Below are 27,541 nucleotides of genomic sequence, written 5' to 3' on the forward strand. Positions count from 1 at the left end.
AAAACTGGCTTGTAAGGTGAAGATTGCCCCCACTTATAAACAAATTGTCAGACCAACTCCTAACCGATGTGGGACTCTTAACACCCCCCCTCACGCTCAGGATTGCACATTTGAAGCGTGAACATAAATGACGGGTGGCTCGATAACGGAAACCTAATAACAGGTGGCCCAAAGAATCGTGAAGAGACTGATACCATATTAAAAATCGTGGTTGGGCCTAACACAACCCCACAAAACCGACTTGTGAGGTGAGGATTGCCCCCACTTATAAACAAATTGTCAGGCCAACTCCTAACCGACGTGGGACTCTTAACATAGTTTAACTTTGGTCAACAGTTAATAGTGCGTTATATAAAATAGGAAAACTGTAGGAAGACATGGCTTTCCACTATGATATAGGAAAACTGTAGTATTCACAGTAAACATAAAGTGTTAAAAATGTATGCAAAATTTGTTGACAAAATATGATACATCATGTTTCTTAGAAAAGGCATGACAATAATATCATGAAGGTGAGTAATTAATCGATACCTATTTGTTCCAGATTATATGGCACCTTAAATTGAATTTACGCAACTTAAACCACGAGTAAGGACACTTGGAAACAATATTCAGAGAAATTTTGCGAAGATAAGCGCCGACTCTTCAAGTTCTGAAGAAACTATACTGGGTGTTCACAAATTTTTCCTATTTTGAAGGTGTAATTTTTCCTATACTGGCACCTTGTCTATAAGGAAGGATTTTTCTAAGGAAACAAGACAATGGCTTGGGTGGTTATAATCAGCATGTGGTAAAACGTTATAAATTTAAATCACAGGTTTCAGTGTGCTAAGCTCATAGCAATACACATAACAAGTGGAAGGATATTTTATGGTAATGTTAACTTCATAAATAATAGTACAAGAGAATTCCTTTATTCACAAAGTTCAATTTTCGTCTTCAAATTTGAAGGGCATTAGAAATTTACCATGCTAGACTCAAGACTTCAAACAGTAGCTTGAACCTCTCCCATGCATCATAAAAGACTTCTCCTTCTTGTTGCTTGAAGTTGGAAATCTTCTTCTTCCGCGCCAAGTATTTTGCAGTTGGGAAATACATGTCTAAGAACTCCCTCTTGAGCTGATCCCAACTCTCGATTGTACCACTTGGTAGTGCATCTAGTCAATCTCTTGCCCTTCAGGTTAGAGAATAACCAAACAACCGAAGTCGTTTGTTTGATTCTGACACCCTATTTACCAGTGTTTTTGGTAAACAATACGGGCTGGTTTTGATTATTACGAGCATGACCAACCGCTTGTAAACAATACAATCAGCACTCCTTCCATATAGAGAACCGCTTGTCTCTAACGTTCTCCATTTGAGGAAACCACTTCTCTTTTGAAATTCGAATCATCTTGCTTCAAAGGCACTTGCTTGATTTCAACGGTTTTGCATCCCTGGTTCGTTTCTTGTCGAACGCTAAGCTCTTAAGCCTTTTCATGTTAAGTCCACATCTTCGTCGAACTCCTCAAATTTGAAGGAAAAAGACTTCGATTCCTGCAAGAGTAAAAGTCAAGTAATGTTGACCACATTAAATGAGGCTGGTGAAATTACCAGCTAACAAATTGCCTCCCAAAAAAGCCAATTATTTTTTTATGATGCTAAATGTGATGGACGAAGGCAAACTTCCGACGGATGAAGTTTTTTTTCTGTCTTTTACGACCTTTTCAAGCGTCGGCAGTTGGCTCGCAGTAGGAGGGCTATCATGAACCTTGGAGTTCATCTTGGTTCCGAAACCTCTTCCCCGAACTATAATGGGAGTTCATCTTGGAGGGCAAATTTTCCATCATTGAAGTTGGCATACCGTATGGTTGGTCCTTTGAAAAGTTCTGCATATTTATGACCCTATCATCAAATCTAGCCCTAACTTAAGGGTTAGGAGAAGAAGGGACACTTGTAGACACATGTACACCAGCAGTAAATAGTGGCACAAAGGTCCCCATTTCTAGTTGTGTCATTTGAGCGGTTACAGTCGGAGCGGTTACTCCCATTTCCGTCGAAACTGGCATGACAATGGTTGCCCCCACGGTCGTCGATACACTAGCACCCACTTAAGGGGCGGATGCCCATGTATTTTGTGCTTTTGAAGAGGATTGCGATGATTGTGATGACATAGAAGCACCAATATTGGCGGATTTAGTCATTATCTTCAAAGCTTTACCACTTCTTAAATGCATGCACAAAATGCGGATTCTTCCCTAGAAAAAGTTCAATGAAAATAGTTGCTAATCTTCAGAATAACCGTTTTCTCAAGAAAGGTTTTAGAAAACAATTTTTAGAAAAAGTTTTGAAATTTTTTGGAAGATTATGGCAATCTCTTCCAAAGGATATTTTGTTTGAAAAATGCACAATGGAAATTTCTTCCAAAAGTTTTTGAAAAAGTTTGCTTTCTTGAAAATACAGTAGAAATTTCTTCCCAAGGTTTTGAAAAAGTTTTAAAAAATGATGCACAAACAGGGTCCCACCGGGAGTGCCAATTTGTTTACCGTTGTTTTTGGTAAACAATATGGGCTGATTTTGATTATTACGAGCAGGACCAAACCATAGATCGTAGGGCATGTAGTCCATTTGTTTTTGTGCGTTCATCAAGTTCATAGGTTGCTTTACGAACAGGATGAGACCGTATGGCGTCTTTCGACGGAAAAAAGGTTTTAAAAGCAAAGAAAAGGCATTAAGTTTAAATTGCAGAAACTTAAAGGAAAGGTAAAATACAATGTAAAATAAAGGTGGTCTGCCAAATCCTTTACATCCATTCTTTATGACTTTTTTCTCTCGGGTCGGTACTTCGAGTGTTTTAGAATTCTATATAGGTGATTTGCGACCCGTTTTCCCTATGGAAAACTATTACTTATACATAGAAAAATAACTAGAAAGAAACTAATCCCACGATCAACACTCCTTCCATGTAGACAACCGCTTGTCTCCCACGTTCTCCATTGAGAAAACCACTTGTCTTTTGAAATTCAAATCTTCCCGCTTCAAAGGCAGTTTCTTGATTTCAACGGTTTTGCATCCCTGATTCATTTCTTGTCAAACGCTAAGCTCTTAAGCCTTTTCATGTTTATTCCACATCTTCGTCGGACTCCTCAAATTTGAAGGAAAAAGACTTTGATTCATGCAAGAGTAAAAGTCAACTAATGTTGAGCACATTTGTCATACCCCAATTTTGGACCGTTTAAAATCTCTTGTCCGTATTTTAAAATGGTTCACGTTCCCTTTTATTCGTTTTTTTGTACCATTTAAAGTTTGGGTTTCTTGTCTTTAGTCGTTCAAAAAGTTTTTATTTTTACATTTAAATCAACGTTCGCATCTCACACTTTCATTTTTACGTCGCATAGTCTTTTTTTTTAATCGTAACGATCACGTCAAAAAAAGAGAAGGCCTGATCGCATTTTAAAAGGCGTTTTTTTTATTAATCATTTCAAACAAAATTTCGGCAGGGAGGATACTTTGAAGTACCTCATGTCAGATTTCGAAGGGACTTTTTTTTTTATTTATTTTCTTTTTTAGGCTAGTTTGTTTATTATTATTATTATTTTTTTATTTTTATTTTTTTAGAAAAAAAGAAAAAACAAAAGTCACTCACGTGACTTTTTTCTTTCCCTTTTCTTTTCTTTTTTTTACTTGTTTTACTCATTTTGTTTTTTTTTATTTATTTATTTATCTTTTTTTGTCAAATCTTTTTCTCCAAGTCTCAGCTGCAGGGGCATTTTGGTCATTTGTTTGTACCAGAGCCAACCCTAGTTTGTCACTATAAAAACCCTGTCAATCATTGGGAAATGGGCCAGAAGTCACTATTCACGTCAGAAAATCAGCAGCAATTCACAAACCCTAATTTTCTACTGTTCCAACCTTTTTCAAATCAAACCCAAAAATTACAAAGAAAATAGTATGAGTTTAGGAAGAACATTCATAGATTCATAGAAAAATCCAGCAACACCATAACTTCAAATACCTTACTCAATAACAACAACAACAACCAACACGAACAAAAAGCAATAACCAACACGAATCAAAGCAAGCAAGCACGAACCAAAACAAAACCAAATCCGAACCAAGGAGCAAAGCTACGGACTGAACCAAGGAGAGGTAAGCTACGAACCGGAAAAACCAGCGCCGAACCAGAGGGAAGAAACGAACCGGAGAAGAAGAGAGAGAGTAGAGCATGCACATTTAATTATATCATTTTATTTTGTCATGGATTTAGTATGTATAAATAGGGAATTGATGTAATTTTATTTCTTGCATTTTATTTTGGCATAAAGGCCTTAGGGTTGTATTTAGGAATTGATGTAATAATGTAGGTAACACAAGCACCGACACATGCACCGACACTACCACATTTTATTTACCGCTTTCCGTTAGTTTTTTACGATGTTACGTTAGTTTTCACCGTTAGTTTAGAAAAATCATTTTTCACAAAAAAAATCAAATATGTCAAATTCAAAAAAATATTTTTTCTTAGCAACATTTTCCCTTTATTTTCTTAATCAAATTTTTAATCAATTTTAATTCAACTTCAATCATTTTCAAAATTTAAAATCAATCAACCTCACTCATTTTTTTTATCTCATGCCTTGAGGCCTCTTTCTCTTCTTAAAACCATTTTCAAAAAATCTTAAAATCAACCTAACCCACCAAAGAAATTTTTGAGTGGAACTACGTCGGTTTTGATCCCTTTCCCAAAAAGGGTACGTAGGCAGAGGACTCGTCCTTCCAAATCAAATAAAAATAACCAAAAGCATACTTCTTCTCCCTCCATTCTTTCACTTAGACATTAGGCAATAATTTTTCAAATAAACAAGTAGTTTAGCACAAGATAATCTAGGTAAGCGGTTCCTTCGGAGTACCGAAGTCGTTTAGGGTGCTTAACACCTTCCCTATTCGAAACCAACCCCCGAATCCAAAGTCTCGATAAGGGTTTTTACTCATTTTTTTCCCTTCCCACGAATAAAAATTGAGAGTTCAAAGATTGACGATTCAAATCAATTAATGGTTTGATATCCGAAAATCGCGAGCACAGAAATGGCGACTTCACTGGGGATAAAGATCCTACGCGGGTTAAACCCACCTTATTTTCTTTATTTTGTGCTTTATTATTTGTTTATGCTTTGTAAATATTTTGCTTACATGTTTACTTTATTACGTGAGTGGTGAGATAAGCTCTACACCCGAGCTTGAGGGAAACTTAAGATAGGACGGTGGTATAATCATAGTTCCATGCCAAGAGTACTCTTCGGTATTGGCACATGTGATAACCCCACTCAACGGAGGGATCTTGGAAGTATATGTTGTCAACGTGAGTACTCATGTTTGGCATGCTATTTTCAAGTGACCTTTGAAGTTGAGGACCTTTAGTCACCTTTAACCCATCTTGGCCTTTTAGGAACGTAGTGCGGTGGCTAATCGAGAGTACTCTTGAATTAGTTGATACGCGATACTACACCCAAACGAGACTTTCCGACGAATATAATTGGAATGGGAGTACTCCCGTCACCCGATAAATATTCGGAAGTGGTTAAAGACTTTGGGAACTTGGTAGAACCCTTGTTACAAGTGCAATCTAAAAACCTTAGTCCTTACCAAATGGCGTTATTACCCTTTGACTCCAACATATGAATTTAACCTCATCATGCATACATGCATCCATCCATAAATATTTTTTTCCATTCATCATTTTTTTTGAAGGACTTATAAAAGCTTTGTTGTAAACATTGTAGATATGAGGAACCTTAGGCAGTATAGTTTCAGGAAGCCAGATCTCTTGAGTTTGAGGAAGCTAGGGAAGAAAGTGGTTTGTATGGACGATTTCTACAAGCAACATGGAAATTTGATGGGTGTTGTTAAGACAGATATCGACGAAGGGCTTCTCAACGCTTTTGTTCAGTTCTATGACCCGGGCTACCACTACTTTACTTTTCAAGATTACCAGATTCTCCCCACCTTGGAGGAGTACTCTTGTTGGATTAATCTACCAGTGTTGGACAAAGTACCTTTCAGTGGCCTCGAGGAAATCCCCAAGCACTCAACCATTGCCGCAGCTCTCCATCTTGAAACGGACGAAGTGAAAGCACATCTCATCACTAAGGGAAAACTTTTGGGTTTCTCCACCGATTTTCTTTACGAAAGGACCACATTCTTTGACAAAATGGGGGTTGCCTATGCCTTTAACTCCATCCTTGCCTTGCTTATTTATGGCCTCGTACTCTTCCCTAGCCTCGACAACTTTGTGGACATTAAAGCCATTCAAATTTTCTTGTCAAGGAACCCTGTCCCTACCTTATTAGGTGATACTTACCTCTCCATCCATAGGCGCACCCAGGCTGGTCGTGGAACTATCCTTTGTTGTGCACAATTGCTATATCGATGGATCACCTCGCACTTACCCCGAACTCCTCGCTTCACCACCAATCCAGAAAACCTTCTTTGGTCAAAAAGACTCATGTCCCTGACTCCAACCGAGGTAGTGTGGTACGATCGGGTTTATGACAAAGGAACTATTATTGACAGTTGTGGGAAATTTGCCAATGTACCACTTCTTGGTATAGAAGGAGGAATTAGCTACAATCCTACGCTTGCCAGACGTCAGTTCGGATATCCCATGGAAGGGAAGCCGCTCAGCATCTATCTAGAGAATGTGTATTACCTCAACGTAGATGACAGTAAAGGCATGAAAGAGCAGGTTGTGCGAGCTTGGCACACCATTCGTAGAAGAGACAAGAGCCAGTTAGGGAGGAAGACAGGAGCCGTTCATGAATCATATACTCAGTGGGTGATAGATAGAGCTGTTCAAATTGGGATGCCTTACAAGATATCAAGATTTGTATCTGCAATCACTCCAGCACCACCCCTACCTATGACCTTTGACACCGAGAAGGAATACCAAGAGCGTTTAGTTGAGGCGGAACGTGAAGTACAAAAGTGGAAAGGGGAGTATCAGAAAAAGGATCAGGAATATGAGGCTGTGATGGCCCTACTAGAGCAAGAAGCCTATGATAGCCACAAGAAAGATGTGATAATCGCCCAGCTGAAAAAGAGTATCAGAGAGAAAGATGCCGCGCTTGATCAAATTCCCGGGCGGAAAAAGAAGCGCATGGATCTCTTTGATGGGCCGCATTCTGATTTTGAGGAGTAGCTCGGTTCAGAGGCTTGAGAGTCTTTCAGTTTGTTTTGATGTCTTTGTGTAGTTATAAAGTCTATCCTTTGGCTTTGTTGTTAGAAAGGGAATTATCTTGTTTTACTTTGAAAGTTCATCCCTTGGCTTTGTTGTTAGAAAGGGAATTATCTTGTTTTATTTTGAAAGTTTATCCCTTGGCTTTGTTGTTAGAAAGGGAATTATCTTGTTTTACTTTGAAAGTTTATCTCTTGGCTTTGTTGCTAGAAAGGGAATTATCTTGTAATCAACTTTGTTTTTTTATGATTTGTTTAGGTTGGTATGTTTACAAAACTGCTTCTATAGGTCCTTCAATAAAAATAAAAAAAATATATATATATAAAAATTGCATATTTTTGCATATAGCATATCATGCATCATATTGCATTCATAAAAAGTATCAAAATCCAAGTCTCATACTCTCCTCATTTCTGCCTCAGAAAAGCAAAGTGGCTCGGCGTATTCAGTACAAACCCACTCGCATTCACAACACTCGAGCTCATATCAAGAAAAGGATGTTAGCGGCAGAACAGGAAAACGCTCAGCTCAGAGAGGAACTGGCTAACCTCAAGGGGGAGATGGAAAGAATGGCACTTATGATGGAAACTATGATGGCTGAGAGAGAGCAAGCAACAATCTCCAATTCAACTCCTGTTGTGGTCGTCACAGCTGCACCTGAGGGTCCCCCGCAACCATCTCCGACTACTACTACAGCTATCGACCTCACCCAGCCTCTGATGACTGATTTTTCTTCTGGTAATATGGCAACTACGGGCAACTCAGGCTTCCGTCCTCTTGGCCCCCAGGGTCCCTTTGCTACTCCTCAGTATTCCATGCCTTCAGGCTACCCTTGGGGCATGCCGATTGCAACTAACGGGGTTTTTGGTCCAGGCGCTACTGAAATGCCTTTCACACAGGGTCAACAGACTTCGGCACATTTCCAGATGAGTCAACCGATTCCTCAAGCTACCATGACTCAAGCAGGTCCTACTGTGCATGTTGGGCCACAACATGAAGAACAGATTTATCACTCCGACAGTATAATGGGGGATGATAAAGCAATCGATTGGGAAGAAAGGTTCGGTGCTCTAGAGAAGAAGATGAGTAATATGCGGGGAAAGGAAACAGTCGTCCAAAGCATATATGACCTTTGCTTGGTACCAGATGTAAACATACCTCCAAAGTTCAAGATGCCTGTATTTGAGAAGTATCAAGGGGACACATGTCCACAAAATCATCTAACTATGTATATTAGGAGGATGATAGCTTACAAGAATAATGTTCCCTTACTCATTCACTGCTTCCAGGATAGTTTGACTGGTCCGGCACATACCTGGTTCATGGGGTTGAAAGGAGTCACTACTTTTGAACAGTTGGCTGAGGCCTTCATGCAACAGTACAAATATAATACCTATCTGGCGCCAAGTCGCAAAGAGTTGCAGTCCTTAACCCAGAAAGATAAAGAATCGTTCAAAGAATACGCACAACGCTTCATTCAAAAAGCTGCTCAGATTCGTCCTCCCTTGGATGAGAGGGAACTTTCAGAATTGTTCTATGAAACCCTGAGCCCTTGTTATTCAGAAAAGATGATTGTCTGTGCATCACAGAAGTTCACTGACTTGGTGGAAACAGGAATGCGTATCGAGGAGTGGGCTCGTAAGGGAGCAGCTGTTTCGGGAAGTTCTTCAGGTGGTTCTTCAGGGGTTTCGTCCAATGGTAATAAGAAATTTGGGAATGGTTACCCAAAGAGGAATGCTCAAGAGGTTGGCATGGTGGCTCATGGAGGACCTCAGCCCGTGTACCCTAATCACCCCTTTGTTGCCAACATCACCCCACAATTGACCGCACCCCAGAACCCAAACTATCAACCACCAAGACCTCAAGGGCCTTCATTATACTATCCCCCACTATATCAACAACCATATAACCCACAACAACTCTCTCAACCACCCTACTATCCTCAACAACCCTACTATCCTCAACAACCATACCAACAAAGGCCATATAACCCCCCACAACAACAACCCCGTCCTCAAGCTCCCTACAACCAGCAAAATCAAAAACAACAATTTGACCCCTTGCCAATGACCTATGGAGCATTGCTCCCTTCTTTACTTGCACAGAATCTGGTCCAAACAATACTACCTCCTCGCATTCCGGACCCTCTCCCACGCTGGTACCGTCCGGACCTTCATTGTATTTACCATCAAGGGGCACCAGGCCACGATGTGGAGCGTTGTTTTGCTCTTAAGAAAGAGGTTCAGAAACTGATAAATAGTAAAGAGTTAACCTTCACCGATCCTGATGCTGTAGCCCAGAACAATCCTCTGCCTACTCATGGGCCTGCTGTTAATATGATTCAAGACGATCAGGAAGAGACTCGCATTCTCTCTGTAGGTGATATCAAGACTCCTCTGGTACCGATACATGTGAAAATGTGTAAAGCAACTCTCTTCAACCACAATCATGAAGCTTGTGACATATGTTTGATGGATCCTCGTGGATGTATACAAGTCCAGAATGATATGCAGGGTCTCCTAAATAGAAGGGAACTTGTGGTTACAAGGGAACCCGAGAGCAAGGACGTCTGTGTTGTCACTCCGGTATTCAGAGCTAGGAGGCCGCTGGTGATAAACCCTAACAGTACAAAGCCCGTTGGTACTCCCTTGGTAATCTGTGTGCCTAGGCCCACGCCTACTACTGCTCAGAAAGCTGTACCCTATAAGTATGAAGGCACGATTCTTGAGCCCGGAAGTGAGACAACTTCACCTGTTGCTGTGGATAATATCGCAGAGAATAGCCGGATTTTGAGGAGTGGCCGCATCTTTCCTACGGTGGGTCCGAAGAGTGTTAGCGTTCCGGTCGATGAGCCAGTAAAAGAGCGAAACGCTGGTAAAGGTAAAGCTGGGGAGCAGGCCAAAGAGTTTGACTTTGAGGATGCCGATGAAGTCTTGAAGCTGATCAAGAAGAGTGAATACAGGGTGGTGGACCAGCTGTTACAAACTCCTGCGAAGATTTCCATCATGGCCCTGTTATCAAGTTCTGGTGCTCATCGGGATGCCCTGAGGAAAGTACTAGACCAGGCATTTGTGGATTATGATGTAACTCTGGGTCAATTCGAAAGCATTGTGGGGAATGTGACCGCGTGTAACAGTCTGACTTTCAGTGATGAAGATCTCCTGGCGGAGGGGAATAAGCATAATCAAGCATTACTCATCTCTGTACTTTGCAGAACAGACTCGTTATCCAACGTCTTGATAGATACCGGCTCTGCACTTAATGTGATGCCCAAGTCAACTCTCGACCAATTGGCGTACTCCGAGGCTCCTTTGAGACTTAGCAAGGTGACGGTGAGGGCCTTCGATGGAACTAGGAGAACGGTGTATGGTGAGGTAGATTTGCCAATTTCGGTCGGCCCGCATGAATTTCAGGTTACTTTCCAAGTCATGGAAATCCAGGCTTCTTTCAGCTGTTTGCTCGGCAGACCGTGGATTCATGACGCTGGGGCTGTGACATCTACTCTCCATCAGAAATTGAAGTTTGTAAGTCGTGGAAAGTTGATCACTGTGAGTGGCGAATCGGCCTTTTTAATCAGCAATTTGTCTGCTTTCTCTGTTATCGGTGGTAGTGGTTCAGACGGGCCATCATTCCAAGGATTCTCTGCCGAAGAAAGTGTCGGTAAGATTGAGACTTGTATGGCTTCGTTGAAGGATGCCCGGAGAGTAATTCAGGAAGGCAAAACCGAAGGCTGGGGTCAGCTAGTGGAGTTGCCAGAAAACAAGCGTAAGGAGGGAATTGGTTTCCTTGACAGTAAGCCTGGGATGTTCGACCCTACCAGAGGTTCTTTCCACAGTGCTGGTTTCATTCATGATTCACCAGAGACCAATGCAATTTTAGATGATGCACCTGGAGGAGTGACACCGGTCTTTGTGACGCCTGGAGGAGCTTGCTGCAACTGGATTGCTGTTGACATTCCTTCTGTGACACCCTGCTCTAAGTAATGTGTTTGTCTTGTTTTTTGTTGTTTTTTGTTTTTAAGAAAACTCCTTTAGTTCTGCCCAAGGCGAAAGTGAAATCATGTAGGGCTTTGTTTTGCTTCTAGTACTTTTATTACAAATAAAAATCGTCGTTTCTATCACGGCTTTTATTACTTTTTATTTTTTGTTGCTTTTTCTGGAAAAAATGGTAATACAAAAATCCAAAAAAAATCATTCTCTTTTTCTTTTAAATTTCAAAACCAAAGGTCTGCATTTACTCATTAAAATCAATCATGAATCATGTGCAGACTGAACATAAGTGAATCCGTTGAACACAGTGACCCCATGCTTTCTCCCAACTTTGAGGTCCCGGTTTACGAGGCTGTGGCAGAGGAGGATGAGGAGATCCCGAATGAGATCAAATGGATGTTGGAACAAGAAAGGAAGACAATTCAACCTCATCAGGAGGAGATAGAAATCATCAATCTGGGTACTGAGGAAGACAAGAAAGAAATCAAGATTGGGGCATCGTTGGATGTATCTGTCAAGAAAAGAGTAATTGAGCTTATCAGAGAATATGTTGATATATTCGCATGGTCATACAAAGACATGCCGGGTCTAGACCCTGATGTCGTTGAACACAGACTACCGTTGAAGCCTGAGTGTCCTCCGGTAAAGCAGAAATTGAGAAGATCTCATCCTGATATGGCCCTCAAGATCAAAGAGGAAGTGCGAAAGCAAATTGATGCAGGTTTCCTAGTCACATCAGAGTATCCTCAATGGTTGGCCAACATAGTGCCTGTTCCAAAGAAAGATGGTAAAGTCAGAATGTGTGTTGATTATCGGGACTTGAACAAGGCTAGTCCGAAGGATAATTTTCCTTTGCCTCACATTGATGTATTGGTTGATAACACTGCTAAGTGCAAGGTTTTCTCCTTCATGGACGGTTTCTCCGGCTACAATCAGATCAGGATGGCTCCTGAGGATAGAGAAAAGACGTCTTTCATCACGCCCTGGGGTGCTTTCTGCTATGTGGTGATGCCATTTGGTTTGATAAATGCTGGTGCCACTTACCAAAGGGGTATGACCAAAATCTTTCATGATATGATTCACAAAGAAATTGAGGTCTACGTAGATGATATGATTGTTAAGTCTGGCACAGAAGAAGAACATGTTGAGTATTTGTTGAAGATGTTTCAGCGGTTGAGAAAGTACAAGCTCCGGTTGAATCCTAACAAATGTACTTTCGGTGTTAGATCTGGTAAACTCCTAGGCTTTATCGTCAGTCAAAAAGGTATTGAAGTTGATCCCGACAAGGTCAGAGCCATCAGAGAAATGCCTGTTCCAAAGACAGAGAAGCAAGTCAGAGGTTTTCTTGGTAGACTCAATTATATCTCCAGATTTATCTCTCACATGACCGCCACATGTGGACCAATTTTCAAGTTACTCCGCAAGGATCAAGGGGTGAAGTGGAATGATGATTGTCAGAAGGCTTTTGATCAAATCAAAGAATATCTGTTAGAGCCTCCAATTCTTGTTCCTCCAGTTGACGGAAGACCTTTGATCATGTATTTAACAGTACTAGAAGATTCCATGGGCTGTGTTTTGGGTCAACAAGACGAAACCGGAAAGAAAGAGCACGCTATCTACTATTTGAGTAAGAAGTTCACTGATTGTGAGTCCCGATATTCTGTACTTGAGAAAACTTGTTGTGCTTTAGCTTGGGCTGCCAAGCGTCTCCGTCATTATATGATTAATCATACAACTTGGTTGATATCCAAGATGGATCCTATCAAGTACATATTTGAGAAGCCAGCTTTAACTGGAAGGATTGCTCGCTGGCAGATGTTATTGTCCGAGTATGATATCGAGTATCGCACTCAGAAAGCAGTCAAAGGTAGCATCTTGGCAGAACATTTGGCTCATCAACCAATCGAAGACTATCAACCAATCAAATTCGACTTCCCAGATGAAGAGGTTATGTATCTAAAAACAAAAGATTGTGACGAACCAGTGTTCGGTGAAGGTCCTGATCCTGAATCCGAATGGGGTTTGATATTTGATGGAGCTGTTAATGTCTATGGAAGTGGAATTGGTGCGGTGCTCATTACCCCTAAGGGTACTCACATCCCTTTTACTGCGAGGTTACGTTTTGATTGCACAAACAACATCGCAGAGTACGAAGCTTGCATCATGGGTATCGAGGAAGCCATCGATTTGAGGATCAAGAAAATTGTCATTTATGGAGATTCCGCTCTTGTGATTAACCAGATCAAAGGAGAATGGGAAACTCGTCATCCTGGATTGATTCCCTACAGAGATTATGCAAGGCGTTTGCTAACTTTCTTCAATAAAGTAGAGTTACATCATGTGCCCCGCGATGAGAATCAAATGGCAGATGCTTTAGCTACTCTATCCTCAATGATCAATGTGAATGGTCACAATACTGTGCCAATAATCAATGTCCAATTTCTCGACCGACCTGCTTATGTGTTTGTAGCTGAAGCAATTGATGATGACAAGCCATGGTATCATGATATCCAAGTTTTCCTTCAAACTCAAAAGTACCCACCTGGGGCATCCAACAAGGACAAGAAAACATTGAGAAAATTGTCAAGCCGTTTCTTCCTTAACGAAGACGTTTTGTATAAAAGGAACTTTGATGGGGTCCTACTTAGATGTGTGGATAAGCATGAAGCAGAAAAATTGATGTGCGAGATTCATGAAGGCTCTTTCGGAACTCACTCATGTGGGCACGCCATGGCGAAGAAGATATTGAGAGCTGGGTACTACTGGATAACAATGCACGCTGATTGCTACAATCATGCCAAGAGATGCCACAAATGTCAAATCTATGCTGACAAGATTCATATACCACCATCTATGCTCAATGTCATCTCTTCCCCGTGGCCCTTCTCTATGTGGGGCATTGACATGATTGGTCGGATTGAACCAAAGGCTTCCAATGGGCATCGCTTCATATTCGTGGCTATCGATTATTTCACCAAGTGGGTTGAAGCAGCATCTTACGCCAATGTGACCAAGCAGGTAGTGGTCAGATTTATCAAGAACAACCTCATCAGCCGCTACGGTGTTCCCAACAGAATCATCACAGACAATGGCACAAATCTGAATAACAACATGATGAAAGAGTTGTGCGATGACTTCAAGATTCAACATCACAATTCTTCTCCTTACAGACCACAGATGAATGGGGCAGTTGAAGCTGCAAACAAGAACATCAAGAAGATCATACAGAAGATGGTAGTTACTTATAAGGACTGGCATGAAATGTTACCCTACGCTTTGTATGGATACCGTACCTCAGTGCGAACCTCGACAGGGGCAACCCCTTTCTCTTTGGTATATGGTATGGAGGCTGTACTACCGGTAGAGGTTGAGATTCCTTCTTTAAGAGTCTTGATGGAAGCTGATTTGTCTGAAGCTGAATGGTGCCAGAGCAGGTACGACCAGTTGAATTTGATTGAGGAAAAACGTATGGCTGCTTTGTGTCATGGACAGTTATATCAGTCAAGGATGAAACAAGCATTCGATAAAGGAGTCCATCCCCGCGAATTCAAGGAAGGAGATCTTGTGCTCAAATGTATCAAATCCTTTCAACCAGATCCTAGGGGCAAATGGACGCCAAACTATGAAGGTCCCTATGTGGTGAAGAGAGCTTTCTCTGGTGGTGCTTTAATTCTTACAAATATGGATGGAGAGGAGTTACCTCGTCCTGTGAATTCTGATGCAGTCAAGAAATACTTTGTCTAAATATATAAAAGAACAGCTCGGTAGGTCGAAAACCTGAAAGGGCGGCTTAAACCAAAAATGAGCGTCTCGGTGGATCGAAAACCCGAAAGGGCGGTCCAGGCAAAAATTAGAGAGAAAAAAAAAAAAAAAAAGGGGAAATTATCCTGATAGATCGAAAACCCGCAAGGGCGATCTATGCAAAAATTAAGGATCGAGACAAGTAACTGCATCAGATGAAACATCACTCGCCCGAGACACTTTGACTGTCAGAAGTTCTCTAATGTTGAAGCATCCAAACTGTGGAATTCAAAGTGGTTAAGAAGTATAGCGGTTATTGTGTTCAATGTACCTATCCCATATAATTACCATATTCCAACTCTTTGTAATCTGTGGTGCCATGCCTTTAGCCGGTCACCATTTCTATTAAATCAATTTGAGCATGTGCCCCTTTGTTGGAATTCTTGTTTATTCTATGTGCAAAAAAAAATCTTTCTTTCGTTTTTAGTATTAGTATTTGAAGCAAAAATTTTGAAAAAAAACTTTTCTAAAGATTTTATGTTTTCTTTCTAAAAAAAAAAAAAACAAACAAAAATGACAAACATATTATCTTTAAAAGCATGTATCACATAAGTATGTGTCAACAGTTGGTCCGAAACAAGCAGGTTCAACAAAGAAGAAATAGTCATTGCAAAAAAAAAAAAAAAAAAAAAAAAAAAAAAAAAAAAAAGTCTCCCCGGTGGATTGAAAACCCGAAAGTGCGATCCAGGTAAAAATTAGGGGCATACAAAAAGAGAAAAAGAAAAATGTCTCCCCGGTGGATTGAAAATCCGAAAGGACGATCCAGGCAAAAGTTAGGGATTTCAAAAAAAAATATATACAAAAAGCAATGACTATTCAGACAAGACAGTACGGGGTGTTGCATTGGTGAAATGGCGACTTCTACCCCGGTTTGTGAGGGCTGTACCCCAACGATGGTTGATTCATTCCCCGTGACTTTGTCCCCAATGAAGGTTTTGAGTGTTCGTCCAGTGACGCCGGGCCATTCTCCTCGTAGACCTGCCCAGTCCTGTCTCAACAATCTTACCATTATGCCGTCATATGAGTCTCATACATACTCATTCATTCATGCATACATAACACGCATATAAATATCATTCATACATAGTTGCATTTTTACCCAATGACTTATTTCAACATCCTTAGATATCTCCCCCAGTGTGTCTAACTCCAAAATGTCATCAAATCAAACATGCGGCAGGTCTCACCAGTAACCAGTCTATACAATTGCCCCATCGTCTTCAGACAATTTCATTGTTCCCCTCAGGTGTATCTTTGTCAAGTTAATCCCCACTCATATCAAGCTTTACAATGTCTTTAATTTCGCCACTCGTCGGCTAAATCATGTCTTTACTTTCGCCACTCGTCGGCTAATCATGTCTTTAATTTCGCCACTCGTCGGCTAAATCATGTCTTTACTTTCGCCACTCGTCGGCTAATCATGTCTTTTACTTTCGCCACTCGTCGGCTAATCATGTCTTTTACTTTCGCCACTCGTCGGCTAACAATGTCTTTAATTTCGCCACTCGTCGGCTAAATCATGTCTTTACTTTCGCCACTCGTCGGCTAATCATGTCTTTACTTTCGCCACTCGTCGGCTAATCATGTCATTACTTTCGCCACTCGTCGGCTAATCATGTCTTTACTTTCGCCACTCGTCGGCTAATCATGTCTTTACTTTCGCCACTCGTCGGCTAATCATGTCTTTACTTTTGCCACTCGTCGGCTAATCATGCCTTTACTTTCGCCACTCGTCGGCAATCAATCATGTTTTTACATTCGCCACTTGTCGGCAATCAATCATGTCTTTACTATCGCCTTGAAACAATGTCATTTATACTTACCTATCATTTCTTTCCCCAGTGATACCTATCCATTTGGCTCCCAGTCAGCCTCTGCATCATCTTTACCTTCATACTTACATCATATTCAGTCGTATTATCACATTCATCAGCATTACATCTCTGGCGTTTCAAATGGTCCAAAATTGGCGTTTTTATATATTTAAGTCTCTCCGACCCTTTGGTTTAAAAAGTTCTCTTTTAAAACCTTTGTGACGAAGAAACTTAAATAGGGGCATCTGTCATACCCCAATTTTGGACCGTTTAAAATCTCTTGTCCGTATTTTAAAATGGTTCACGTTCCCTTTTATTCGTTTTTTTGTACCATTTAAAGTTCGGGTTTCTTGTCTTTAGTCATTCAAAAAGTTTTTATTTTTACATTTAAATCAACGTTCGCATTTCACACTTTCATTTTTACGTCGCATAGTCTTTTTTTTTAATCGTAACGATCACGTCAAAAAAAGAGAAGGCCTGATCGCATTTTAAAAGGCGTTTTTTTTATTAATCATTTCAAACAAAATTTCGGCAGGGAGGATACTTTGAAGTACCTCATGTCAGATTTCGAAGGGACTTTTTTTTTTATTTATTTTCTTTTTTAGGCTAGTTTGTTTATTATTATTATTATTTTTTTATTTTTATTTTTTTAGAAAAAAAGAAAAAAACAAAAGTCACTCACGTGACTTTTTTCTTTCCCTTTTCTTTTCTTTTTTTTATTATTTATTTTTTTTACTTGTTTTACTCATTTTGTTTTTTTTTATTTATTTATTTATCTTTTTTTGTCAAATCTTTTTCTCCAAGTCTCAGCTGCAGGGGCATTTTGGTCATTTGTTTGTACCAGAGCCAACCCTAGTTTGTCACTATAAAAACCCTGTCAATCATTGGGAAATGGGCCAGAAGTCACTATTCACGTCAGAAAATCAGCAGCAATTCACAAACCCTAATTTTCTACTGTTCCAACCTTTTTCAAATCAAACCCAAAAATTACAAAGAAAATAGTATGAGTTTAGGAAGAACATTCATAGATTCATAGAAAAATCCAGCAACACCATAACTTCAAATACCTTACTCAATAACAACAACAACAACCAACACGAACAAAAAGCAATAACCAACACGAATCAAAGCAAGCAAGCACGAACCAAAACAAAACCAAATCCGAACCAAGGAGCAAAGCTACGGACTGAACCAAGGAGAGGTAAGCTACGAACCGGAAAAACCAGCGCCGAACCAGAGGGAAGAAACGAACCGGAGAAGAAGAGAGAGAGTAGAGCATGCACATTTAATTATATCATTTTATTTTGTCATGGATTTAGTATGTATAAATAGGGAATTGATGTAATTTTATTTCTTGCATTTTATTTTGGCATAAAGGCCTTAGGGTTGTATTTAGGAATTGATGTAATAATGTAGGTAACACAAGCACCGACACATGCACCGACACTACCACATTTTATTTACCGCTTTCCGTTAGTTTTTTACGACGTTACGTTAGTTTTCACCGTTAGTTTAGAAAAATCATTTTTCACAAAAAAAATCAAATATGTCAAATTCAAAAAAATATTTTTTCTTAGCAACATTTTCCCTTTATTTTCTTAATCAAATTTTTAATCAATTTTAATTCAACTTCAATCATTTTCAAAATTTAAAATCAATCAACCTCACTCATTTTTTTTATCTCATGCCTTGAGGCCTCTTTCTCTTCTTAAAACCATTTTCAAAAAATCTTAAAATCAACCTAACCCACCAAAGAAATTTTTGAGTGGAACTACGTCGGTTTTGATCCCTTTCCCAAAAAGGGTACGTAGGCAGAGGACTCGTCCTTCCAAATCAAATAAAAATAACCAAAAGCATACTTCTTCTCCCTCCATTCTTTCACTTAGACATTAGGCAATAATTTTTCAAATAAACAAGTAGTTTAGCACAAGATAATCTAGGTAAGCGGTTCCTTCGGAGTACCGAAGTCGTTTAGGGTGCTTAACACCTTCCCTATTCGAAACCAACCCCCGAATCCAAAGTCTCGATAAGGGTTTTTACTCATTTTTTTCCCTTCCCACGAATAAAAATTGAGAGTTCAAAGATTGACGATTCAAATCAATTAATGGTTTGATATCCGAAAATCGCGAGCACAACATTAAATGAGGCTGGTGAAATTACCAGCTAACAAACCCCAGTTAGATTGATTGTACTGCAGGCATCCAGAAAATGTGTCAAATGAGCGTTGCAATCTTTCGTCTCCTTACCTGAAAATTGGTTAGATTTCAAATTCATCATAACACTGTTCTTGATGTCAAACACCACTAGGATTGCTCGTTGGAAACCAAGTGATACTTCATCCAAATTGTCTATCCTCCCATAGTCTCCTAGGGTAATGTGGAGTTCCTATCCCATTTCTGACTCGTCTGATGAATAATCCTAAATTGGGATTGTTTCCGGTTGTTCTCTCCTTTCCCTTGCAAGTCGGGCTGCTTTCTGAAGTGCTCGTTCAATTTTGTCTATGTGTGGATCAAATTGCAGAATACCTGTTTTGGTATTACGCATAAAACAAATACACAAAGTTCTTAGTAGGACAGAGTCTGCTGGAATAATATTTTTGGTATTTTTGAAAACAGAAAAATAAAATGCGGAAAAATAAATGACTGAAAAATAAATGACAGAATAATAAAGATAGAAAAATAAGTAATTTAAATTATTTAGTCGAAAATATCAATAATCCCCGACAACGGCGCCAAAAACTTGATGTGCGGATTATGCAAGTGTACCAAATCGTTTACCAAGTAATAAAGTGTAAGTAGAGTATCGTATCCACAAGGATTGTCGTTTCGTCCAAACAATTTGTGTTACTTATTTCTGTAAGTTCACGATATAATAAAAGATAAGGGTTAGAGAGTTGAAATTTTTATCTGTTTGCAACAGAGCAAGTTTACCTGCTTTAGTTTGCAGAAAAGTAAGTAGCGGTTAGGATCCTTCGAATCCCCCTGTTTATATTATTGGATATTAAATAACTGTCATGTTGCGTTTATTTATCTTAGGTAGACTATACAAGTGATGCGGTCGTTGGGACGTGACTAACCTAGAAGGTTGGAAGCTGCACACCTGCTGATCACACTATGAACCTTACATTTGGGGTCTATAAATCTCGGTTAACTAGGTCTATCCCTCCTAAGTCTGGTTGCACCTACTAATCACATGGTGATCCTTACGTGTGGGGTTTTACCGTCGCTAAGGTAATTGAAAGCATAAACTTAAATTGGCTTTCCAAGATTTCCTAAGGCAATGAAAGCCATGGTTCCTGTAGGTTTTCCGATCTATGAATGTTAGGACACTCATAACACACACACACACACACACACACACTCTCTCTCTCTCTCTCTCTCTCTCTCTCTCTCTCTCTCTCACTTAGTAGTTCTACAAACAGGCAACCCTATCTCGTCTACCTTACCAAGGGTTTAACAAAATGGTTCTATTTAGATTTATTCCCCGGAGTCGCTTGTTTCCTTAATTACTAATCAGTTACATCCTAGGTTTAGCAGAGTTACCACTCAGTCTTAGTAATGTCAGCTCCTAAGTACTTATTACTAGGGTCAATTCCCTTTCTGTATTTTTCACTAGTTACAGACTAATTAATTCCTAGACAGATAGTTATTAGTATAATGCTATAAATATTAAGATGAGAAATGCTAGGGTCACACTCCCTAACATACTCTTTAACACACTCCAATAGAAATTAGCCACATCATCCATTCTTTTTATTTATTTCACCTGTCACCGGTACAACAAGTAGTTTCACGTATTTTTTTTTGTTCACCTTCTTCCTCCACTGAATTTCTTTTGTTCCAATGGTGGTGCTAGAGACATCAACATGATCCATCCTCCTTGAAAATTAACGGCAGCAACCTAAGATGATCCATTTCTGATTTGCTTCAATTTGTGGTCCCTTTTGTACCCTTATTCAAGAAGACCCATGACAATCTTTCCTTTGTTGAAGACCCATGGAAAAATGTCATCACCTTCAATTTAGTACCCATGATTTCAATATACATGTTTCAACGCTCAACATCACCAGATTCAACAAAAGTTTCATCTTTTTCTTTCATTTTGCAATTACTCAAATTGAGAAGAGGGGCTGTTGTTAGAAATTGAAAATGAAATTGAAAATGGAAGAAAATGGAATGATGATGATGGTTCACTATCACAATAGTATGGTCTCTGCAAAATTGTCACAATAGAAAGACGGTGGAAAAAAAATTGCACCATTTTTTTTTGTTAAGCCTTGTCGCAACCTAACTACCTAATCTAGGGTTACGCTCCTTTAAAATAAATAATTCATAAATAAAACTTAATAGCGAATAAAAAATAAATAAAATAAAAATTACATTTATTTAAATAAATATCCAACAAAAATAAACAGATGTTCATCTTAGACCTCTAACCTAAAAAGATTTATTTACACATGGTAACTAAAAACAAATTACGAAAGATAAAAACATACCCTAGAAAATGAAGGAGAAGATTTTAACTCTCGCGAAGATCCAAAGTTGCCTTCATCTTGAACTGCCACAGTTCTGAACGAGAAATTATGAATGAGGAAAGCTGATATTTATAGTGAGAGATTCTAACTGGGTTTGGGCTAAAAACACAGGCTAAACCCATAAAAACGCATAAAGTTACAGAAGCGCCCCTCGCATTTCAAATGCTCTGGGCGCATGACATATGCCCAAGGCATATGAAGCACAACTTGGGATATGCCCAAGGCGCATCAAAGATGCCCAAGGAGCATCCCATGTGCCTTGGGCACATGATTATGCTTATCGGGCCCAGTTTGGCTGATTCCCGAAATCATAGACAATCGTTATAATACTCCTCCTTTTTCTTGCCAAAACCTACTGAAAATGACTGAAAAACATGCTAAGAATATCGTAAGATGACTTGTCATCATTAGGTAAGTATTATTTTACTGTCATTTGTCAATGTTTGCAAATAAATTCCTTTACGACAAGAAATGATTCCAGTTTGGGGTTGTGATGACATCCTGTCATTACGTAATTTTTAATGTATTTCCATGAGGTATTTGAAGTTCATAGCAATTTTAAACAATATGGAGGTGCAAAAAAGCAGGAAAACTGAAGAATAGAAGAAATGTTGCATTGTGACATGATTACTGAGGATCGTGTCACGATTTTATGACCAGATTTTGAAGTTTCTTATGCCCTAAAAAATTGTGCCACATAGGCCAAATCGTGACACAATTGTGAAAAGTTATTTTTGAAGAATCCTTGTAACTTAAGGCAAATTGTGTCACGATTACTGGTAAGCAATGTGCAACACATGCATTGTGACATTTTATATTTTGATATAAGACACCTATGATCTAATATTTTGAAAATTTAAACAGAAACTTATTTATTTGTGTAATTTAAAGTCAATGAGTTTTAAGTTTTTTTTTTTTTTTTTTTTTTTTTTTTTTTATCATTTGAAAAAATATTATTTGGCTTTTTTCACCAAGTATTACAAAATTTAATGGGGGGTGTTACGTGGATGTGTATGATTGGCACTAAATTTTTATTTTTAGATTTTCATAAAGTGACTAGGTGCCCTTGCTCATTTTGCCTTTATAAATTTTAGGTAAATTTTTTTAACGCATATTGTATTCATTCTCATACCGGTCTCAATTTCTGAAATCTCAAACGCAATTTTCTTTTCTTTTTCTTCTATTTCACTCTCACATTATTCCTCAGATCTAATCAAAAAGAAGTTCTTGCCTTATCACACCGTATCAATCGGTATGCAAGTCTTCTTGTAAACTCTATTTTTTTTCTTAAAAAAGTCTCTACACATAGTCAATGATGTTGGATCCATTCAGATCGAGGTCGGCAGTTTCATATTTCAATGCATAATTTTTTTTTTTTTTTAATAAATTCAGAGTTCTTCAAAATCTGGATATTCCAATCTTGATCCAGATATCACTGACGTCTCTACCTACAAGACTATGAGTCCTTGGTCGTTTTGCCTATATAAATCGTAAGTAATTTTTTTTTAACACATATTGTCTTCAATCACATACCTTTGTCAATTTCTCAAATCTCAGGTCATCCCTCAATTATAGTAAAAAAGGAGTTCTTCCCTTATTCCACCATATCAATTGGTTTGTGGGTCTTCTTGTAATCTCTATTGTTTTTTTTAAAACAATTTCAACTTTATTTCCCCACATGGTCAAGGAAGTTGGTTCCAGTCATACCGTGTTCGGAAGTTGCATATTTCAATGCATAATTTAATTTTTTATAAAGTCAAAATTCTTCAAGATCTAGATATTCCGATCTCGATCAAGATATCACTTACGTCGTTGACTGTGTGAATGTATTGATTGTTGACTATAACCAATTCAAAGTTCAGACAGACATCGACATGAATAGATCTATATCAAAGTTTTCATGATATTTGAGACCGAATTAAATATAGTTATTCTGGTTTGTTACATTAGTAAAAAAAATTCTCAAAACTTATGATTTTATTTTATTTGAATTTCAGGTATTTCGGTGAATTTTGCAGCTAATGTGGCTCTTTAGGAGAATTCATCCCTCTCAGTATGTTTTTTTTCTTTCTTTATAAGAACATATTTTCATCAATTGTCTATGTGATGAATGATTATTTGTTTATTTGGTAGATTTAATTTATTCCTATTGTATTTAAGGGCGTTAAATTGCAAACCTTAATCCAACACTTGTTTTGAGTTTTTTTTGTTGGTTAGGTAGTCTAGTGGTTAGAATTCACCTTTTTCAAGGTTAATAAGTGGGGTGACCGGGGTTCGAACCCCGGCCCCTGCATATAAAAATGCATCACAGGGACGTTTTGAGTTTTTTATTTTTTTTTATTTTTTATCCAGGATTAATTTTTCGTTCAACATTATAAAAATGAAATATTTTTTTTTATTTATGAAAATTTTTTTTGAATTGATTTTTAAAACGAACGTGGATTTATAGAAATATTTATAGAGGATTTTTTTTTTTTTTTTGTGAACAGGGTAAGCTCCGTTCGCAACTACAAAGACTAATCTCTTTAGTTGGGTGGGAAATCTCTCCCTCAAAAAATTTAACATTGTTGCATTATCAAGGTTGAATTCACACTCGTAAGTATAATTGTTTAACACATATTGTCTTCAATCGCATACTGTTGTCAATTTCTTAAATCTCAAAACATAATTTTCTTTTCTTTTTCTTCTATTTCACTCTCACATTATTCCTCAGATCTAGTCAAAAAGAAGTTATTGCCTTATCACACCGTATCAATCGGTATGTAAGTCTTCTTGTAAACTTTATTGTTTTCTTAAAAAAATATCTACACATTGTCAATGACGTTGGATCCATTCAGATCGAGGTCGGCAATTTCATAATTCAATGCATAATTTAATTTTTTTTTTTTTTTTTTTTATAAATTCAGAGTTCGTCAAAATCTAAATATTCCGATCTTGATCAAGATATCACTGATGTCTCTACCTACAAGACTATGTGTCCTTGGTCGTTTTGCCTATATAAATCGTAAGTAAATATTTTTAACACATAATGTCTTCAATCACATACCTTTGTCAATTTCTCAAATCTCAGACATAATTTTCTTTTCTTTTTCTTCTATTTCACTCTCAGGTCATTTCTCTCTCTACAAAAAACATATCATCTGCCCTCTCTCTAGATCGCATCTCTTCTGCCTTGATCCAAATCCGTCGACCGTAGGTTTGCACCATGTAAACCCTCTGTTTTCGGTGGCACGATGAGTGTTTGGCCCTCCGCACCACCTTCCTCCATGTCCTTCTCTCCGACCGTCAATTTTCTGCTCTTCCGTTCCTCGTCTTCTCCTTCGAGATCCGGAACTTCGGCTTGCCTCGTCCTTCATCGTGTTTTGCCTTCGTTTTGCAGGTTGTGGTTGGTAAGTCTCCTGTGTTCTAGTTGGTGGCTTTAGTTTCGGTGCTGAGTTGGTGGGTTTGGGTGTTGTGTCCGGTGGATCTTCCTTCTTTGTTCAGGTGATTTATGGTTGGTTCACGACCTCTTGGTGGTTCTTGTCTCGGATCTGTTTGGGCTCAGGTTTTGCTGTGCTTAGGTTTTGTTTTGTGTTGTTGCTTTTTATCGTTTTGTGTTGTGGTGTGTTATTGTGTTTGTGTTGTTGTTTGTTATCGTGTTTGCGTTGTTGTTTTATCGTGTCTTAGTAAGTTGCAGCTCTTTGAGGTTTGATCCGAATATGGATTTGGTTCTTTTAGTTCAGTTTCATTTGTGTGGATTTTATTCGCCGGATGTTGCTCGAAAGAGTTTGGTGCGTAGTCACTCCGGATTGGCAGTAGTAGACATCAACCGTACCTACTGAACTGTTGCATCCTTTGCTCCATCTCATTTGTTTTGGCGTATGTGGAATGAGTTTAGGCTTTGCTAGTCTTGTTCGTGTCTGTTTGGATCGTCTTCAGTTGATCTGTTTTGTTTTGTGTTTATTTTGCTATGTTTGTGCTTTAGGTGTTGTGTTCTGCCTCGGGTCTAGGGTCGAGACTGTTTAGATCTCCCTCAGCCTCTTGGTGGTTTCTTTGTTCAGTTGTCTTTCTGTTCTGTCTGTGTTTGTTTTGTTGTGTTTGTGCTCTAGATGTTGTGTTTTGTCAAGGGTCTAAGGTCAAGGCTATCTAGATCTCCTTCAGTCTTTTGGTGGTTCTCTTTCTTCTTAGGGTCAATTTCTGTGTGTTATCGGGGTTGTGTTTTGTTGGTGTTGTCGTTTTCTTCTATCGGAGCCTTGCCGCTGGAGGCCTCCTGCTCTTGGATTATGATTTGGTTACTTGGCTATTGTTGCTCGAAAGAGCTAGGTGTGCTGATACTTCGTGTTGACGAAGTAGTTGTTTGTTGCACCTTAAGCCTTGGCGTGTGACGGTCTATTCAGGTGGTGGTGATGCAAGTTAATTTGGTAGTTTGTTGTGATTTGTTGTGTTCGAGCTGGTTCGCTTTGTGCTACTGATCCGCCTTTTCTCTGTCTTTGGATTTTGGCATCGGGTTATTGGTGGGTCGAGGTTTTGGTCAGATTAAGGTGTTTGCTCTGGTTGCTCGTGAGTTGAGGGGTGCCTTTTTGACTTGTGTCAGGAGTCTGGTGGGCTTATCGCTTTTGATTCGAGGTCGGGATTTGGTAAGAGTGGATTCAGAGTGTTGTATGTTGAATATTTGTATTATCTACTCCTATGTTTTCTAAGGTATGTTTTTATCTTTTTGTATCTTGTCTTTAGTTACCATGTGTAACTACGTAGTTATTTAGTTATTTAATTATATGTCGTTTATTTAGTTATTTTCTATTAGCTATTTAGTTTTATTAGCCTAGGTTTATTTCCGATATACCAACACTTGAGTGGTGGTCGAAGCTGAACCTTTGAAGCAAAATCACTTTCGGGTGCCTTTTTGATCACTGTTGGCGGTGTTGGTTCTTTGAGGTGTTGTTGTTAAGAGATTTAGCATTTTGGGGGTGCTGGTGGTGTTGCTCTAGGGGTGTTTGGTGTTTTTATTTTCTCTTATGGTGTAATACTTGGGATTTAATCCCCTTATATATACATATAATATATTTTTCCATTCAATTTTTTTTTTCACTCTCGTGTCATCCTTCAATTATAGTCAAAAAGGAGTTCTTCCCTTATTCCACCATATCAATCGGTTTCTGGGTCTTCTTGTAATCTCTATTGTTTTTTTAAAACAATCTCAACTTTATTTCCCCAAATGGTCAAGGAAGTTGGTTCTAGTCAGATCATGTTCGGAAGTTGCATATTTCAATGCATACTTTAATTTTTTTATAAAGTAAAAATTCTTCAAGATCTAGATATTCCGATCTCGATCAAGATATCACTAACGTCTTTGACTACGTGAATGTGTTGACTATAACAAATTCAAAGTTCAGACAAACATCTACATGGATAGATCTGTATCAAAGTTTTAATCAGTTTTGAGACCGAGTTAAATAGAGTTATTCTGGTTTTTTATATTACTAAAAAAAGTCTCAAAATTTATGATTTTATTTTATTTTATTCGAATTTCAGGTATTCCGGTGAATGTTGCAGCTAAAGTTGTGGCTCTGTAGGAGAATGCATTCCTCTCAGTATGTTTTTTTCTTCTTCATGAGAACATAATTTTATCAATTGTGAATGTGATAAATGATTATTTTTTTTATTTGGTAGATTTAATTTATTCCGTTTGTATTTAAGGGCGTTAAATTATATTGCAAATCTTAATCCAACACTTGTTTTGAGCTTTCATTTTATTTAGGATTAATTTTTTTTTTTAGTTTTAAATTTTGTTCGAAAATATAAAATGATTTTTTTATTTATTTATGACAAAGTTGTGTTAATTGGTTTTTTAAATGAATGTGGATTTAACGAAATATATAGAGGATGCATCCCTCAGAATTTCCTCATTAACAACCAAAGAAATCAAATTATATAAACATGCTTACAGGGTTGTATCATTAATCTCTGCTAAATATTTGTTTCAATAATTGCATGAATAATAACAATTGGATCAGAAAAATCTAGTTGATATTGAACAACCTTTTCAGTTTCACTTTTCTTAGAAAATATTTTGTCTTGTGTTTTAATTCACCGATGATTAATATAACTACCTATTTGCTAATTCTTTCATTGTTTAGCAATAGGAATTTTAGGGTTCTGATTATGAGAAGACAACCCTTATTTACTTGGCCAACTTGTTGCTGCTATTAGATCA

General features: G+C 38.4%; 1 protein-coding gene across 1 annotated transcript; it reads left to right on the forward strand.

Annotated features, from left to right (window-relative positions):
* Window positions 1-7,707: 7,707 nt before the first annotated feature.
* Window positions 7,708-26,884, forward strand: LOC112416461 (uncharacterized). The gene is made up of 7 exons (XM_039827570.1): window positions 7,708-11,189; window positions 11,478-11,841; window positions 11,887-12,250; window positions 12,443-12,861; window positions 12,952-14,177; window positions 14,274-14,633; window positions 26,860-26,884. The coding sequence occupies exons 1-7, from the start codon at window positions 7,708-7,710 to the stop codon at window positions 26,882-26,884; spliced, it is 6,240 nt and encodes a 2,079-aa protein (XP_039683504.1).
* The last annotated feature ends 657 nt before the right edge of the window (window positions 26,885-27,541 follow it).

This window comes from Medicago truncatula, chromosome 7 (genome assembly GCF_003473485.1).
Source record: "Medicago truncatula cultivar Jemalong A17 chromosome 7, MtrunA17r5.0-ANR, whole genome shotgun sequence".
NCBI lineage: Eukaryota > Viridiplantae > Streptophyta > Magnoliopsida > Fabales > Fabaceae > Medicago > Medicago truncatula.